The 19,835-nt window shown below is 41.2% G+C and overlaps 1 protein-coding gene across 1 annotated transcript in view; it reads left to right on the forward strand.

Moving 5' to 3' along the window:
• The window catches only part of LOC121313824 (gamma-1-syntrophin), a 65,071-nt gene that overhangs the window by 30,322 nt on the left and 14,914 nt on the right, over positions 1–19,835 (forward strand). Inside the window, exons 10-13 of the mRNA XM_041246617.1 lie at positions 379–509; positions 947–1,076; positions 7,743–7,781; positions 9,388–9,504. Of these exons, the coding sequence (XP_041102551.1) occupies positions 379–509; positions 947–1,076; positions 7,743–7,781; positions 9,388–9,504 (417 nt within the window). The remainder of the gene's footprint in view (positions 1–378; positions 510–946; positions 1,077–7,742; positions 7,782–9,387; positions 9,505–19,835) is intronic.

Below are 19,835 nucleotides of genomic sequence, written 5' to 3' on the forward strand. Positions count from 1 at the left end.
TTTGGATCTCAAAATGAGTAGTATATTGACACATTTTATCACCATGCATATACTTTACTTCACTTATCTAGCAGAATTTGCAATACCTTTAACTAGAAATCTGAAACCTTTGCAAATCACTTGAAAATATATGGTTTGGTGAGTGGAATACCTCCGCTAAAGAGTAAATTTAATGATACAAAGCTACTGGTAGTGGCAAAAGAAGCAGATGTTACTGTTGAATCTACTATGAAAACTGCTTACTTCAATGAGAAGCAATTATATTCTATGTTGTTTTATGTACTTTTAACAAAAAACTGTATCTATAGATGGAAACACTGGTACCAGCTTATGTCAAATGGATAATGGGTGAAAGCTGTAAATATTTAATGTTTTTAGGATACACTATCTTGCTCCTCATGGCCTACGTCACCAGGCTTGAGGTGGGAGAAGAGATGGGTTGATTTGCGATTAATCCCCCTGCTTCATTCACGCCTGTCACAGTATATACCAGGCTCAGACCTTTGCAGGTAAGGAAAAATATTGGACTTTTGCTTTAATGGATTGTACCAAAGGCATTCCAAACAATTACATTTTAATTACATACATTTTAACCAGTCATATCTAAACCAGTGTTAAACAAGTAGATAAAACTCACACCCCATGCATGACACACTATTTTTTAAACATTTATTTAACAAAAAAAGCAACTGTTGTTAGGCATGGTCATTTTTTAATGGAAATACTTACTTTATTGGTATAATATGCACCAGCACTGTTTACAGGCAGCTAAAATGTTATGTACATGGTTCCAAAACTTCTGCATTTAACAAATCAATTTAGTTATTTGCTTTATTTGCAAGCTTTAGTATCCGACCTTAATGTCGAGTACAATTTTACAATTATTATAAAATGAAACATCTGATTAAACTGGCTTCTAATCTAAACTGTGGTGACATGTCTCTAGGCAAAATGCATTTCAGGTAATTGCGGTGGATGGGGTATGCAGTGGAATAATTCAGTGCCTGACTGCAGAGGACTGCTTTGACTGGCTACAAGCAATATCAACTCATATTTCCAGTCTCACAAAGCACAATGTAAGTACAGTGTACTTCAGCTGAGCTAGAGGATAAAGACAAGTTAAGCCCATGCAGCAACAATCCTGCAGTACTTATGTTGAGAATTTTCTGCACCGTATCAGGATTTTATTAAAACTTAGACATTTTCAGACAGCTATATTTAGATCTGTTTCTTTTAATGTTTAGCAGTAACAAAATAGCCATTCTGTTTTATTTTAAATCATTACAAAGTGAAACAAAAAACACTGTGTAATTATTACATTATGTCCAATTTAAACTCAAGATTATACTTTTTAAATATATCCTTAAATCAGTATTATGTAACAGACAATATTTATTTAGGTTTTGGGTTTTCATTTCAAATCCTGGATTATGATTTTTGATACATTGTATACATTGCATTGCTCTTTTGAACTGCATTTCAACATGACATACTGTATTTGCATGCCCAAAAATCTATCCCACCCTGCCAGAACAATATATAAAAAATTTTTGTTGTATACAATATATAGACATTTTTCAGGTAAATTGTTTATTTTTTTTTTTATTATTATTTGTTTGCATTGGGCACTTGTCCAAACAGATTAGGTTCATCTAAAGTGTATCCATGTTGAATGATTTTGAACCCATGTAAAGATACAAAGTAATCCTCAGGGCTGGATTTATAATGGAGCCAATGGTGCTACAGCACCAGGCCCACACTCGGAATGGGTCCACAACGACCTAAATATGTTTAAGTGTACACATCGCGATACATTTCAATAGAAAATGGTTTTTATATTGAAACAACCTCGAGAGGGCTTGTGGCCCCTTTAAGATCTATCGGAGGAACTCTGTGATGGACCGGTGGCAGGAGCGTTGATTGGGTGAGAGGCGAAGGCTACCGAGAGGTCTCCGCCAACCGGATTCTCAGAAGCGAGGGGGAGGGCGGGCAGTATATAAGGGGTGCGTTCATAAACTCAATCTGATGCTCTGAAAAAGTGTGCGATAAATCTCTTCGGAGTGCTTAGAGCATGAATTTTCTCTTTAGTTTATGAATGATCTAAAACAGTTAATACCATAATCATTATGCAGTTGTGCTATTTAATAGCTTTTTCTTAAACGATATAACTGATTTTTTTTTTTATATATTTTTTATATATATATATATATATATATTTTATATATATATATATATTTTTTTTTTTTTTTTTTTTTTTTTTCTTAAGTCTAATACTACTGTAATTATTACTGCTGCTCTTGATTTTGATTTTTGATTTTTTTTTTTTGGTGCATCAGTACTGTTTAACCCTTAGCGGTCCATTTATTCAGCGTTAGTCAGGCGCGTCGGGTCCAATTTATTTTCACATGCACAGTGTTTAATTTTTTTTTTTTTCAGAGTAAAAGAGGTTTAAAATGCACTGAATTGCAAAAGTACACTCAGTACTGCATCTCCAGCCAAGCCCCACCCCTTGTTAATTGTATTTTTCACATACCCGCATCCACCACAGCGAGTCGTTAGCCTTTTTTGAAAGTGAGTGCTCTGAGAATCCAGCTCTGAAGCTGGAGCGGCCAGAGTGTGCTCCGAGTGCTCCGAAATTCATCTCCTATGAGTTTTCGAACGACAGCACCAAGCACTCCAGGAGTTTACGAATGGTCAGAGTGCACTCTGACACTGAGATTGTGTTTACGAACACACCCAAGGGCTACAGGCACTATGAGGGGGAAAAGGAGACGATCACCATTATAATCACTACCCAAGTGTTTTATCCACTGTTGTGATCCCCCCCGGAACCTCTGCTGAGGGAAGTGAGAGAAAGAGGACAGAAAACCAGATAAAGAGAGCGACTGAAGTTGATAACGCTCTAGAGTGTAATGAGCATACGTTCAAAACACGCTGCTACTCTTTGAATTCACATTCAGAACACTCCCTTCCCATAGCATTTAATACTAATACTAATATGTACATATACCATATTTTTTATAGGCGGCAGAGTGGTCCAGTGGTTAAAGTCCAGGGCTTGTAAACAGAAGGTCACAGGTTAAAATCCCAGCTCTGCCATTGACTGGCTCACTGTGTGACCCTGAGCAAGTCATTTAACCTCCTTGTGCTCCATTCTGTCCTATTGTAAGTGACTGGGCATATAATGCACCGTTCACAGCCTACCTCTGTAAAGCGCTTCGTGATGGTGGTCCACTATGAAAGGCACTATGTAAAAATAAAGATGTTATTATTATATATTATTATTAATAATAACTGCTTAAATAACTAAAACAGCTACATATAATACATTTAGCCTATTAGTTTTATTTCATCAATGTATTTTGTTGTTAGCTGTCTATGTATTTTCTTCTAAACATGTGTAAAACGTGTGTGCAATAATACTGCTGATCTAAATTTGTCTAAACGAGACTAAATATGAGTGGCATTCTGTATTTGGCTATAAGTGTTAGCGCTATTTATTATATAGCTAACTAAAAAGAATGCTATTCTGCCTCAGGTTTATTGTTGATATTCTGTTCAACATCACAATCCAACCACGTGCACAGTTTCAACAGAGTAGACCTGTTGGAAAAGGAGAGCCCAACTTTCAAGAAATATTCAGTTATGTATCAAGCAGGACATACCCAGATGCACTTAAAGGGTACATTGGAAGAAAGACTAATTTTCGGAGACAATACCAGCGTTTTTTCATTACAGATGGCCAACTAATGTACAAACACAAGGTACACGAAAAAAACGACAAAGGTGAGCCACAAAATAGACACATTCTACCAGTATGTACATCAGTATGTTACTATTTGTTGTAATATTAATTAACCTTTTTTTTTTGTTCATTAAAAAAAGTTTTATGAAACAACATAACATTCAGAACATGTTGATAGTGAAAACATTTGTAATTCCTTGAAAATGATTGTTGTTTTTGGATCAAAAGAACTCAAAGCCCCATGCTTGAAAGAATGTCATCCGTTAGCCATAGATTCCAATTTACTGTATTATTGTGTGTGTGTGTGTGTGTGTGAGTGTGTGTGTGTGTGCATGTGTTTCTGGGTGCAGTAGTTTTTTTTTTGGGGGGGGGGGGGGGGGGGGGGGGGGGGGGGGGGGGGGGGGGGGGGGGGGGGGGGGGGGGGGAAGGGGGGGGGGGGGGGGGGGGGGGGGGGGGGGGGGGGGGGGGGGGGGGGGGGGGGGGGGGGGGGGGGGGGGGGGGGGGGGGGGGGGGGGGGGGGGGGGGGGGGGGGGGGGGGGGGGGGGGGGGGGGGGGGGGGGGGGGGGGGGGGGGGGGGGGGGGGGGGGGGGGGGGGGGGGGGGGGGGGGGGGGGGGGGGGGGGGGGGGGGGGGGGGGGGGGGGGGGGGGGGGGGGGGGGGGGGGGGGGGGGGGGGGGGGGGGGGGGGGGGGGGGGGGGGGGGGGGGGGGGGGGGGGGGGGGGGGGGGGGGGGGGGGGGGGGGGGGGGGGGGGGGGGGGGGGGGGGGGGGGGGGGGGGGGGGGGGGGGGGGGGGGGGGGGGGGGGGGGGGGGGGGGGGGGGGGGGGGGGGGGGGGGGGGGGGGGGGGGGGGGGGGGGGGGGGGGGGGGGGGGGGGGGGGGGGGGGGGGGGGGGGGGGGGGGGGGGGGGGGGGGGGGGGGGGGGGGGGGGGGGGGGGGGGGGGGGGGGGGGGGGGGGGGGGGGGGGGGGGGGGGGGGGGGGGGGGGGGGGGGGGGGGGGGGGGGGGGGGGGGGGGGGGGGGGGGGGGGGGGGGGGGGGGGGGGGGGGGGGGGGGGGGGGGGGGGGGGGGGGGGGGGGGGGGGGGGGGGGGGGGGGGGGGGGGGGGGGGGGGGGGGGGGGGGGGGGGGGGGGGGGGGGGGGGGGGGGGGGGGGGGGGGGGGGGGGGGGGGGGGGGGGGGGGGGGGGGGGGGGGGGGGGGGGGGGGGGGGGGGGGGGGGGGGGGGGGGGGGGGGGGGGGGGGGGGGGGGGGGGGGGGGGGGGGGGGGGGGGGGGGGGGGGGGGGGGGGGGGGGGGGGGGGGGGGGGGGGGGGGGGGGGGGGGGGGGGGGGGGGGGGGGGGGGGGGGGGGGGGGGGGGGGGGGGGGGGGGGGGGGGGGGGGGGGGGGGGGGGGGGGGGGGGGGGGGGGGGGGGGGGGGGGGGGGGGGGGGGGGGGGGGGGGGGGGGGGGGGGGGGGGGGGGGGGGGGGGGGGGGGGGGGGGGGGGGGGGGGGGGGGGGGGGGGGGGGGGGGGGGGGGGGGGGGGGGGGGGGGGGGGGGGGGGGGGGGGGGGGGGGGGGGGGGGGGGGGGGGGGGGGGGGGGGGGGGGGGGGGGGGGGGGGGGGGGGGGGGGGGGGGGGGGGGGGGGGGGGGGGGGGGGGGGGGGGGGGGGGGGGGGGGGGGGGGGGGGGGGGGGGGGGGGGGGGGGGGGGGGGGGGGGGGGGGGGGGGGGGGGGGGGGGGGGGGGGGGGGGGGGGGGGGGGGGGGGGGGGGGGGGGGGGGGGGGGGGGGGGGGGGGGGGGGGGGGGGGGGGGGGGGGGGGGGGGGGGGGGGGGGGGGGGGGGGGGGGGGGGGGGGGGGGGGGGGGGGGGGGGGGGGGGGGGGGGGGGGGGGGGGGGGGGGGGGGGGGGGGGGGGGGGGGGGGGGGGGGGGGGGGGGGGGGGGGGGGGGGGGGGGGGGGGGGGGGGGGGGGGGGGGGGGGGGGGGGGGGGGGGGGGGGGGGGGGGGGGGGGGGGGGGGGGGGGGGGGGGGGGGGGGGGGGGGGGGGGGGGGGGGGGGGGGGGGGGGGGGGGGGGGGGGGGGGGGGGGGGGGGGGGGGGGGGGGGGGGGGGGGGGGGGGGGGGGGGGGGGGGGGGAGAGTACGTAGTGTGTTGTTTTGAACGTAGAAGCAGAGTGTTACGAATGTGACCTGAAGGTTTTTAAAGTGAGTGTTCTGAACGTACACTAAAAATACTTCCTATTTTGTGTGGGAGAGTAAGTTTGTTGGAAGAATTAGTGACTAACAAAATGATGAAAAAATACTTAAGCGCCACTCAAAAACGTGATGTGTGAAAGATAGCGTCTGTGTTGATCTCCTGTCTTTTACAGTGGTTCCACAAATGGTGGCCCACAAATCTGTTTGGTGCCAGGCGCACAAAAGGTTAATCCGGCCCTGGTAGTCATACCATACAGTGTCATTATGTTAAGATAAGCATGCTTTACTATAGCAGAGCAGCATACAAAACAACATTGATATCAGACAGTAACACTGCACCTTTACATCGCTGGCCAAATTCTCCTTCTGGAAAGCTCAACAGATAAAAAAAAAAAAAAGTAAACACAAAAAGGCATACACAAAAATAACAGAAAGGGGTCTGTTTTCAGAAGACACATGCAACGCTGAAAACAAAAATTTTAAGTGGCCTCTGGGGCAACTAAGCCCATTTTTAAAAGGTCTCCTGGTCTCCTTGCAGTAAAGAATTTTCCAGAATGCTTATTCACACTACCAAATGTGTGCTTTTCCCCATGGAGCATGAAGTCTGCTAGTCATACTAGTACTTATTTGCTGTGCAGCTTGTACTCATTTTCACAATGGCAAAACAAAACTTCACATTTTAACCAATTTTTAGTACACTGAATTACTGTAAATGACTTGGCCAATGTGCTGGACACATGGCTAGAGACAGTCACACGCCAATGCTGTCAAAATAAAGAACCATTGTTTTCCAAACCTCTCTGCTTAAGTCATTTTATTATAAACAGACACTAATAAAGTCTTCAATGTATATGCCTGGATAAATTAGAATAATTTCCTTGTCAAATAGATTAACACTGCTATATCTTGATCTGTAGCCCATGCAAATATTACAATGTGAACGTTTTAAAATCCTCCATCATTTAACATAGTCTGGTGTTGTATTGTGTATCTTTAACTACATGGATAGATACTGCATAGTTAAAATAATAAACACTTACAATGCAGTATGAAATTAATATTGAAGCAATGCTGGTGTCCGTGAATAAAGGTAGGGATCACATTTATTATGTCAAAATTGCTATTAGCTTTCATATAGCTGGAACTCCATAATACATAAAACACACACCAACAACCAACCAGGTACTATTCAACCCATCCAGTGAGTTCACCTTATCTCCTGTCTACGTCCCATTGCATTTAGCTAAGCCCAAATGTCCAAATTAACCCTTTCATTGTTCTGTATGACCATAACATACCTGTAGCATGCCCATGCATTCCCAATCTACTGTCCTAGAGCTGCCCCAAACACAGTTAAGGAGGGCATTACTTCCTGTTACTGATAATTGATCTGGTCCCTCACAGCTCCGTCACCCTTGCCCCCAGGGGGTGTCACACTACACTTTGATTATGCTAAGAGATGTGACTGTTTAAGTAAGAATGTACAATATACCTGAGCTGTGTTGAAATATACAGTACCTTACTTTAAGTACTTCAACTTCTATTACCTTTTACTGACACTTGCCATTACAAAAGCAGATTTACATGCTGAAATATGATGAAACAGACAGATTCATTTTCAATATATATATATTTTTGATTAATAGGGAGTTGGTAACCTATAAAAAAAAAATGTGGAAAGTTAAATAAACATCTATTGATCTACTGTATGATGTTACTTTTTAATCAATTTTGCCTAACTTGCAAAAGACAACTATTTATACATTGTGACAATCTGTTTATCTCTTCTACTCTGTTGATAAAAACGTTACATTTTAACTCTTTATTCTAGATAAAGAAGATCAACAGAAACTTTCCAGTAAACCAACAGGTAAGCTGTGCTATTGCGTGGAGAAGTCTTCTATTCTGAGTCGATCGTGATTCAGTTTTAAGTTAATTATAACGTTGACAACAGCGTATAACATATAGATGGTGCATCTAGGATAAAAGATGGAGATTTTATTTACCGTTGGAAGAGTAGTTAGTTCATGGTAAATAATTAAATATACCCCCCAAAAAAGCATCTTAAATGGTGTGCAAGTACAGTACATGCAGTACACAATTTACCACAGTTAACCATTGTCAAACCTTGCTTAATATATGGCACCACTGCCAAACAATGTACAATGCCATTTTCAAAGTAAGATCATGGACATGTCTATACCCTGAGCAACAAAATAATAATAGCCAACAATAGTACCATAATACAAAAAGTGACCTTCAAAGCTGAATTAACGTTCGGTATAATTCAAACTTGGAAACTTATTTTGAAATGGACTGTTGTTCTTTGTTTTGCCCTACACAATCTGACAACTGAAATGGCAAAGCTGTGACATGTATTGTGATACACCTTATTTATTTTATATATGGTGTGTATTAGTAGTTCTCCTCGGGCTGCCCTTTTTCAGTGTAACTTTTTGTTTGCATTTTTTTTATCAAATAGAATTGATTTTCTTTTTTTTTTTATAATATGCCGTTCCGATAATTATTTATCACAGTGCTTCATCATCATGTTAGAATATTGATAATCTGCTTGTATCTATTGAGGGCAATATATTTAGACCAGAACATGAAACAGGGTAATTCAACATCTGATTAATATATTGCTGTGGCTTAATTGAACCTATCGCGGAGAAAAATCTATTCAAACTTTAAATCAAAGTGATTTTTTTTTTAAAGCTCTGTTTTTTTTTTAACGGTATTGATTATTCATCAGATTATAAGGCACTGTACAAAATGAATGTCTTAAAAAATTACTCAATTACTCAATCACAAGACTGCAGTTAATTACAAAAATAGAGCAGAAGGAGTGAACATTCTTTGGGGAAGAAGAAGAAGAAGAAGAAGAAGAAGAAGAAGAAGAAGAAGAAGAAGAAGAAGAAGAAGAAGAAGAAGAAGAAGAAGAAGAAGCTCCTTCTTGGCTAATAGGGAGCATTGATTTAGTTAATCTTACTTTAAACGTTTGTAGAGTTAACATAGTGCTGTTTATTCTGATCAAAGTGGCATGATTTCCAATATAGCTTAGGTAAGCAAGTGTTAATTATTGGACCAAGGTCAGTGTTTGGGAAAATTAGCCATGATTGGAAATCTAGATTAGCTTGTTGCATATGACAGGTTTGACAAAAAAAAAGGTCAAAGCTTCTCTATAGTAATGGAAATTGAAAATAGGTACACTATATACGTGATTGGCATTACAAGATAAAGGAAGCATTCAGGATAGCTGCTGGTAAAGTACAGTTCATCAAAATGCATTAAACTGTTCATTTGATGTTGTTATTTAACCTATAAACATCCACACTTGCATGTGTATTTAAAAACTAAACTACCATTAGAATGCAACATGCACATGGAAGTACCAGTATGTTTCAAGTCTATTATAAAAAAAACAAAATGTCTACAATGTTTTTATTTAAGAACAGTTACTGTTCTTTTTCTAGATAATCTACATGGGCTGGGTAGATGAGCGTGAACAAGACTCTCTCCAGGACAGAATGTACACACCAAAGTTCCTTGCCTTGAGGGGTTCCTCTCTATTCAAATTTACAGCACCTCCAGTAAGTTATTGCTTTAAACTCTAGACATCTTCTTAACTAATGTTAGTTTATTGTAGGTTGCAGCACAGGGGTGTCATTTGCTATGGGGCAAGGGGGACAGTTGCCCCTCCCCCAGACCTTGTGTGATAAATTAGTTGAAATATTATTCACTACTAACAATATGCCACCCCTCCAATGGACAGTTGAAAAACAATTTGGTCAAGAGCAGTGAAACACATGATTAAACAACCAGGCATGAGGCCTGTATAAACCACAGCTTTATTACATGAACTTAGCACTGTGCTATAAAGTTTCACTCAAACAAGATGTCACCTGACAACCATGGATTTCCAGGTGAGATTTTCACGTGTACCTGTTCTGTGTGCATGAAAACCACATTTTCCCAAGCTGTCTGTGAAAACAGCAAGAGAACTCTACGCACAGCTAATTTGTATATCAACCTGCTCCTTTCCCCTTCATTTGTATGACCTCAGGTGTAAAGATGGTCTTCTTGAATAAAATAAACTGAGCCAATGGAAAGGCCGAAATGTATAGGGTCATTTTTCATTTGGCTCAAGTACACTGTCTCGAGAAAAATTAGAACACACATGGAAGCTCCCCCTGTGTTGACACAACTTTACCCCTTATTTCTGTATTTTTCTCCTCAATTTTCTCACTTTGTTGTTCCTTGTAGCCTGAGGCATTCTGAAACCTTTAATGTCTGGAAGGCTAGATCCATTGTTCTGTGAAAAAATTCCAAAACAGTTTCAGAGATTTAAAAAAAAAAAAAAAAAAAAAAAGATCAAACAATACATTTAGATTTAGTGCTTAATTCAGTGTGCATGGACCAGGGGTAAATGTGCTTTTCAAATTATATAAGAGCCTGGAAATCATGTGCAGCATGGCACACTATTGTAGAAAATTGTTCACATATTATGTTATATACACAGTTATCCAGCATGCATTCATCCTGCCTCTAATAGTAGCCAAACTACAGAACATGACATTTTAAAATATAAAAAAAAGCCCTCAGCTATATTCCAATCGAGCTGGTTTTGTTCTGTTTAACAATGCCTCTTCAGATGCACTGACAGTAGCTCCTTGTGTTCTTCCTGACAAGGTTAAACCCTTAGTTTATTGAAACTTGTAATTAATCAATACTAGGCTCATAAAAACCACATGTGTCTTATTGCCTATTATCAGTTTTTTATGTGAACCATTTATAGAACCACCTCATATTCCTCCCGAGTCCCAGTATAAAGGAAATTGACACTTTTAGATCTGCTTTAAAGTATTCATCATGCACCAAATTCTACACATGTCAACACATTCTGCTGTGTGTAGGTTTATTAATTTACAAATACACATGTAGAGGTATCTGGTTTAGTTTGAATTATTTAGACTTGAACAAAAATATTCAACAATATATTTTAATCACCCTACAGAACAACTTTGGAGACAAATGTTTCACCAGATTCTGTCAGGGTGTTGCATAAAAATCGGATTTTGATAAGGTGTTGTAGTTTTGCTGGTCTGCAGATTTTCCAGGTCATTGTAATAAATCACAAAAAGCTATAGCACTTATCAACAATTGGTGAGGTGCATAGTAAAACAAAACGTATATATTCACAAAATACAGATTGACTGCACTCTCAGACTAAGTCCAGAAATATATTTATCATACAAACGTGACAGTGGTGTTATGACCACTAGTTCTTCATGAAATTGAGTCAAATCATCACAGAACTCACTTAAATAGACTAATAATGTACCAGTTAGTTACATCACAATTAGAATGGTAACATTTTCAATTAGTCAAGTCACATCACATAACTAGAACATGATACCATTGATAATACATTTCACAATTATTCATCAAATTAAAAACATCTCTTTAATAATGAAATGAAGATAAGCAATAACAAAAGTCAATTAATTTTGTATTAGTCAATTCATATCACAATTAGAACAAAGTAATATTTTAAATTATACAATTCAAGCTCTTTAACCCTTTGCAGTCCATTTATTCAGCACTTGTCAGGCACGTCAGGTCCAATTTATTTTCACATGCGCTGTTTATTTTACACACGCTGTTTAAAATATTTGGTTCAGAGTAAAACAGGCTTAAAAGGCAGTGTATGGCAAAAGGACATCAGTACTGCATCTCCAGTCAAGCCCCACCCCTTGTTCACTGTATTTTTCACATACCTCTTTATAGCCGTGCATACTGATAAATCCTATCCTGATCACTGGTTTTATCACAAAACTCCCCAATAATGCCATCCAACACCTCAAAAAGCTCTGCAAATGTTTTTGATATTCTTTGAGCACTGGATGCGGAAGCAGCTATCTCCTGTGTTTGTGTCCATGTTATCTCTGTGGTGCATGGGTTATCTGTATTGCTCAGATATGCTCATTTTTCCATTTCATTTGGCTCCTATTGGCCTTTGAATGTTTTCTCAGCTTTTTTTTTCCAGAGAGAAAACAACTAGAGACCTGTGCTTGACATCTTTTTGATGATGTTGGACAGGGTCCGACATCGGACTGGAAAGGGAAAATTGTAATGTCGGACCTGGTCCGACATAGGACCGCGAAGGGTCAATGATTAGAACACAATGATGAAAATCTGTTAATTGGGTCAATCCACATCTCATAATTAGGGCATAGTATCATTTTCAATAACATCTCTCTAATATTTAAAAAAAAAAGTCTGTTCTCAAAATAACAAAACAAAAGTACTAAGATGCTACATAAAGAATTTTAAATTGAGTTCACCATTTAGACCTTTAGTGTATTGAAATCCAGCATGCCTCTCTTTTAAGTAAGGTTTTTTTTTTAATATTCCCACCTCTCTGAGAAGGCTTCACATGTTCTTTCTCCAGGCATTTAAAAAAAGAACACTAACACCATGATTTTTATAAATAAAATGTGCTGCAACTGATACTTAATATCTTTTCACCAGGTAATTATAATTTCAAAAGAATAAACATTCTGTCCCTCCCTGTATGTGCCATCCATCTGAAAATGTAGAAATTATAAACTCTGCTTTTCAAGGTGCTTCTTCATTGAAACAGTTTTGCTTTAGGCCAAACTATGCCTCAGACAAATTATTCATGAACCAGTTTCCAGTGAGATGAACTTTGATCTTTGAGGTTCCAAATCTTGACAATATGTTAATTTGGTAAAGCCATATTGCACATCAGGAGTTCTTTGTGTCTTATAATAGCTCCAAGGGAGTCATTCTCATAACTATTTAAAACAGTCCTATCAGAAGTCTAATGAAGTCCCTGTACATTGACAATCAAATGTTGGGAAACTTTATTCTGAATACAAACTGGCAGATTGTCTGTAAAGAAAATTCTTTGAATGACGTTTGTCTTGTATTAGATTTTATGATGAATGTTATGCTTGTGAAAGGTACCAGATTTAATGCTCTGGAAACCAAAGTTCTTTATTCAGAGACTATTTGCCCTGCTAGAATGCCTCAGATCTGTCACTGGTACAAATAACCCTCCTGATCACACTGGGATCCTCTTGGAAAAACTTCCAAGGAATTAACTGGGATCATCTTCTGGTCATTACAGCAGATTAGGTTGATTGACAGACTATCCCCTAAATGTGCTCTACAGTCGGGGAAAATATATATATATATATATATATATATATATATATATATATATAGATATATATATTATATATATATATATATATATATAATTATACTTAGATATTGATAACTATGTACATGCTATGTAAATTTTTTGTTTTGTTTTTTAACGTAAAATTCTGTAACTTTATTTGAAGAACATTAAAACAGTAAATGTAAATATTTAGTTTATTTTAAACATTATTTATACAATTGTAATGTCACAGCTCTCATTGTTTTTGATATTTAAATCTTTTTAATGTTAAATCTGTTCAAATGATAAACATATTTGAATTTTGTCTTTTTATTTTTTTAAATTTAGGAACTGCATTCTTTACCCAGTAGAAAACAACAAAGATCACCTGTTACTGCAAGGCAAAAATGGAAAGGTGACATTGCTTCCACAGAATGAAGTCATTTCACTCTTCTTCCCTAAAAATACTACCCATGCCATATCAGCCCCTTTAAAAGGTCTCACACTTTTGAGCTTTTTCCTTGTATAAACTTCAGTCAAGTCATTCATAATTCAAGAGAAATGTCAGACTTTCCATGTGAAGGTCAGGAAAGCATATTGACGTTTCTGTGCCATAGAAAATAGTACTGTACATTTAACAGGGAGCCTGTGGTGACGTAATTATGTGTTGTTTGAAATCTATGGTTACTCTGCTTAATGCTGGTGTCTATTGAGCTTTACTGAGTCCAGTGCTTGTCTTACCACTCTTTCACTGCCCCCTAAGCCTTGGTTACCCTGAACAGAGCAAATGGTGGTTTTAGTTTTATGATGTGAATGTGGTATTTGACCACCAGGTTTGACTGACTATCAACTTTTTTGCTACTTATGTTTCAATTGAATCTGTATTTGCTTTGGTACCCAAATGCTTCGGTAGTTTGCAAGATATATTTGTATTTGGACTAGTTTAAATAAAATACTAGCTTAATAATAAAATACCTTGTTTTGAATTCAAGTCATGTAGAACCCAACCTCTATCAGAATAATCAGACTAGACAACATTTCTAGTGAATACAAAGGAACAATTTTATTAAAAATAAAACTAAATAAAGGAGAAATTAAAGGTTCAACAACTAAACTAAAACAATACAGAAAGGAATAATTAACTAAACAGCACAGAAAAGAATTGAAACAACGACACCCCACTCCCACTGGTTGGTTTCTTTAAAGGTTACAACTGCATCCTAAAAGCTATTTAAAACGAAGGTTAGTCTTAACAGGGGTATCGTTAGTAAAACAAATATTTACTTTCATTAATGTTTGATAATTGATATTTAATAATCAAAGCATTGTTAAATCAATCTCATATATATATTAAAGCATATATACTCATATATATATATATATATATATATATATATATATATATATATATATATATATATATATATATATATATATATATATATATATATATATATAATTTTTTGGTTCAGAAGGTTATTCTCACTTCAAATCCTCCACCAGTGTGTGCAGTCTTCATTTGGTTATGTCTGGGATATTCCACCGCAAACTCCAGCATGGCTAGCTCAATAAATTGAATATATTTCAATTTATGTCGACTTCAAGTGTGCATCCGATTCTTTCTCCAGTGATCAATCGGGGCTAAGTTAGAGATTTTATTACAAGTACTTTTAGGATTTTAGATGTTTTAGACAGCGGACTCCCCCATCAAGGCAAACACTAGAATAGTTATCTCGTATTAGAGTGTCCAAGAATGGTATCTCTATTCCAGTTGGTTGCATGCTGGAACTCGACTCTTTTTAAAAGTATTCTTTGTCAGTGGGGGAGTTTGTGACCAGAAAACAAAACGACACAGAGAAAGGTTTAAAATCCACCCTGTATATTTCAATTCTGTTACTTTCTTACACTAAATGATATTAGGACCCACTCTGACGCTACACTTCCCTCCAGCTGAAATGTTAATTGAGCTGTGGCCCAAGTCCCTTTCTCGTTCCATTTGGATGATCATAACAGTGGACAGAAAGCTATGACATTTAAACAGGGAGAAATTCCTTCTGAATGAAATGTCAGTATTGTATTTGCAGCTGATAACGGTGGTACCTTATTGACTCTGGTTGATTATTGCCTAACACTAGAAGGACCTGAGATATACTCATATCTAAAAGCCCAGCTTGCCTGTAGAAGACAGCTTGTTTTCAAAACACTGTAAATAGTAGAGAAACAGTCACATGTGATTTTTTTTTATTGAGTATGTTACATAAACATCTGAACAACCAAAGCATATTATATATATATATATATATATATATATATATATATATATATATATATATATATATATATAATATATATATTTTACAAATCAAAACAAGAAAATGTAAATAAATAAATATCTGAACAGACATCGATTTACAACATACATATTTATAAAAATAAATAATAGCAATACATTTTTAACTTTTCAACAGCAATCGGTTTATTATCCAATGCACAAAAGCAACTGAACAATGTAGATAAATAAACTTAGAAGAAAACCTTTTACAGAAGCACAGAGCACAAGAAGTTATAAAAAAAAGTCTAATTTATTTTTATTTTTTTTCAACAAAAAGGTATTCCTTCACCTTGAATCTAAGGCTGTTCATAATCAACATAGATAATGCGCTTCTCCATGCCTGCTTTCTGCACAGGGCACAGCTGTCCGAAGTTTTATTTTTATTGCACTTGCCAACCTAGCATTGACGTCTCTTGCTGCTCTCAACGGGGTTGCCAGCTTCAGTTGTGGGTACACGCTTGTCAGTCTCCCTCTGTTCTAAATTCTTCTTACAAAGTTTGTCTGCTAACTGTAAAATATATTCTCTCCTTGGTAAATTCTTCTCTGTGCATTCTTTATAAAGTACCCAGGAGTTGATGGCTGCTAGGTCCAATACATTGTAAAACACCTGAACAGACCATCGTCGGGAGCCAGCTTTCACGGAACACTTCCGTGCCACCTGATCCAAAACATCAACTCCATATTTTCTTGCGTTGTAAAACTCCACGGTCTCTGGTATATATTTTCACTAGTCCCGATTCTAATTGACTGACCAAAACAGCACAGCTGCCAAGCAGGCGCCAGCCTTTGAAAAGGCTGATTGAAAAACAATAGACTGTCAGTCATTCACTCAGGCAGAGAGTGGAGACTAATCTAATTACAACTAAACACATTGCTGACAGGTAAATAAAAATAATAAAGTAGAATATCGTTCTGTATAATCAAAATACAATTGTTTTCTGTGTGACCGTCCATGTGACTGCTCCCGGGGCTTTTAGGTATAATGTAATCTATCTCCTTTATTTCTGCACTCCCACGTTTCATGCTTTGTGAGAATATTTAATACATACGTACAGAAAGGTACATATGTGTTACACAACATATGTTATATGTTAATTATATAATTATATTTTAAAACCAAAAACCGCCAAAATGACTGCCACGGGGCTTCTAGTGTTAACCTCTGTACCTCAAAGTATTTGCTAAGTTGTTTAAATTGAATTGGAGTAGTATAGGATGTACTGATTAACTTATCCTATAAAAAAGTAAAAAAGCAGACTTTATTTATGCCCACAATTTCTCTAGTGTTTTGTAACTATAATCTACTCTAACAGAGCAGGGAGGGGGTTAAAAATCCTCCCTGCCAAACATGTGTATTTGCTAATTGTTTTATTTATTTGTTAATTGTTTTGGCAGTTGGCATAATTGTAAATTAGAGCCAGCTGCCCACAATTGTTACTGTGGGGCATATAAGCCTCACAGTTTGATTAATTCAAGAGTGGAGAGAAGCAGGAAGGTGTGTGCCCTGCTGCCAAGCAGTAAAACAGAAGGTACTGTGTGTATGATTGTGTTAACTGTTTGTTTTGTTTTGTGTCGGGCAAACAGCTTAGCTGTCCTGGGATAGACAAGGCTGATCCTGTTCTGTTTAGTTAGCATTCTTTCACATATGGTGGCAGCATGTGTGGACACCCTTATAGACTCAGAAAAAGAGAAAATGGAAGATCTAAAGAGATAATAGAAAGAATAAATAAGAATACAGAGCAGCAGTGAGAAATGAGCAGTGGAGAGAAGAAATGGGGCTGCCAGAACCACAGCCAATAGAGCTGGAGGTGCTGCTCCAGAAGTGGAGGCTGGCACAAGCCCTGCTGTCTCCAGAGCAAGGAGAAGTCCATTGGTTTATATTGCCTACATAACAAAGTGCATATATGCAACCAAAGCTATGTGTTTATATACAGACATACTGCAATCAGATTTACATGAATAAATAAACCTTTGAACAGAATGGGAATCATTTAGAATAATTTATAAAGTCTAAATGCTGGCACAAATCACACAGATCTTGCGCTTTTCAAAATATGCAGTGCACTTACCGCAGACTGTTTTGCGAATTTGGCACAGCTATCAATAGTAACCCAGGCTTCTGGCACCAAATGCTCCACAGGCATATACTAGTGCAATGAAGGGGCTGCCACAGGATTGCTTCTTTTCCCACGGGATCTCCTGTGCCTTTGGGGTCACTGCTGCTGGAAGATTCATCTTTGCAAAGCCAGTCTGCTTCAGAGCAAGATTTGTCATTGTCCGTCTCATCTTTAGTAGAATTTACAGTAATTCCAAACACTGCTTTGTTCCAGCTTTGTGCTGGCCCATGGCAACCGCTCCGGAAACATGTTGGCCGTCTGGCAATTTACAAACAAGATAAATTACTGACAGACAAAAAACAAACAAAACACACATTTACATGTTACATTCTCTGGGGTCTCTCACAGTCCTTCTATGTTCTAATACAAACCAAAGCGAAGGAACAGATTACGATTCTCTGTCCCCTTTTATGCTGTCACACATGACCCCTTGGTAAACAAGTGCAACCGCCTCTCCAATCTACGGCTGCTACATTGTCTCCCTTCTGGGTCAATTCATTATTGCAACAGAGTCTTACCCCCTTCCTGGCTGGCCGCCTTCCTTTGAACCTTGGGAAAGAACTGTTTTAGGCCAGCCTGTCCAAGGGTAGACTCTGTTCTCGCTGCTTAGCACCCTCACGGGTCAAGAGGGATATTTAAAACCAAGATTTATTGTATTTCTGTCACAGGAAACAATTAACCCTTTGCAGTCCATTTATTCAGTTATCGTCAGGCGCGTCAGGTCCAATTTATTTTCACTCGCGCTGTTTAAATAGGTTTTTTTTCAGAGTAAAACAGGTTCAAAAGGCATTGAATCACAAAAAACACTCAGTACTGTATCTACAGCCAAGCCCCACCCCTTGTTCGCTGTATTTTTCACATACCTCTCTATAGACAAGCATACTGATAAATCCTCTCCTGATCACTTATTTTGTCACCAAACTCCTCAATAATGTGATCCAAGTCGTTGTTTTATTACTATGACATCTCAAAAAGCTCTGCAAATGTCAACGATATTCTTTGCGTGCTGGATGCAGAAGCAGCTACCTCTTTGTTATGTCCGTGTTATTGCTGTAATGCATGGAGCTCTGAGATACGCTCTTTTTTTTTTTTTTTTTTGGTTCCATTCGGCCACTGAAAGGTTTTCTCGGCTTTTTCCAGAGAAAAAAAGACTAGAGACCTGTGCTTTACTGGAAAGGAAAATTGTAATGTCGGACCTGGTCCGACATAGGACTGCAAAGGGCTAATTTCTTAGAAAAACAAGTGACTTATAGTAACAAGAATGCAGACAGACAGCTGGTTGCTGTGAGCTGTCAAAGATGATTCATGGACTATCAGGAGGCTCACTGAATAGAAATGTCAACAGACTGCTCACTTGAGCAATGCAGACTCATATAATCAAACTTCAATACATGGCTGTAAGTCCTGACTGATAAATACAATTGTTATAATATGTTTTATATGTATCGATCAATTTGACCACTCCTGGTCGGAATAGGTATGACATTATTTTATCTTGTGATTCTTTTCTTGTCAGGGTAATTAGTACATATATTTAGGAAAATTCAGGAAAGCAGAGCTCTGTATTCTAAACACACGCATCGTTCATTTGTATAAACCTTGAAAGTACTGTATTTTTTGTTTGCATCTTGCTACTTGCATTTGCACTATTGAATGTCAATAATAGTTCCATTTAGGGATGGGTCGGTATTCCGATTTCTTGGTTTACCGCAGTTTAGGGACATTATGGTATTAATACCGTTACTTTTATTATACACCACAATTATCGTAATTCTTTTATACAATGGTTAACACATTTTTCAACTGCAACCAAGCGATGGTACTTGCAGCCTTAGCAAAGTGTTGAGGAAGATCTTTTTGTGAACTGATACTGTATTTTGATAACAGTTTTGAAGAAAACTGTCAACGACACAGAATACACGTTTCAATTGCTGCGTTCTGCTACCCAGAGCTTGCAGCGTCGGCTGCTCTTGGCTGCTGTCTTTCTGACGTCACACGCAGCTTTTAGAGAAACGCCTTCTCCAAACCTTGCGGCAGAGCAAATCATTTTCAATGTGCTATATTTACATTTGCCTGGATTATCTTTATTGTAAAATTATTATCACTTATCATGGATTTATTAATTTGTTTGTTTAAATAATTGATTTATTTATTTAATATAGCATTGACAAGGCTGTTCAAGGCTTCATTGTATAACAATAAAATGTTGTTCCCCTCCGCTAACATGGTGGTAGCAGTAGTTGTAGTGGCTATTTGCATTACGATTAGCAGGTCACTCGTGAT

The sequence above is a fragment of the Polyodon spathula genome, chromosome 4, assembly GCF_017654505.1.
Source record: "Polyodon spathula isolate WHYD16114869_AA chromosome 4, ASM1765450v1, whole genome shotgun sequence".
Classification (NCBI taxonomy): Eukaryota; Metazoa; Chordata; class Actinopteri; order Acipenseriformes; family Polyodontidae; genus Polyodon; species Polyodon spathula.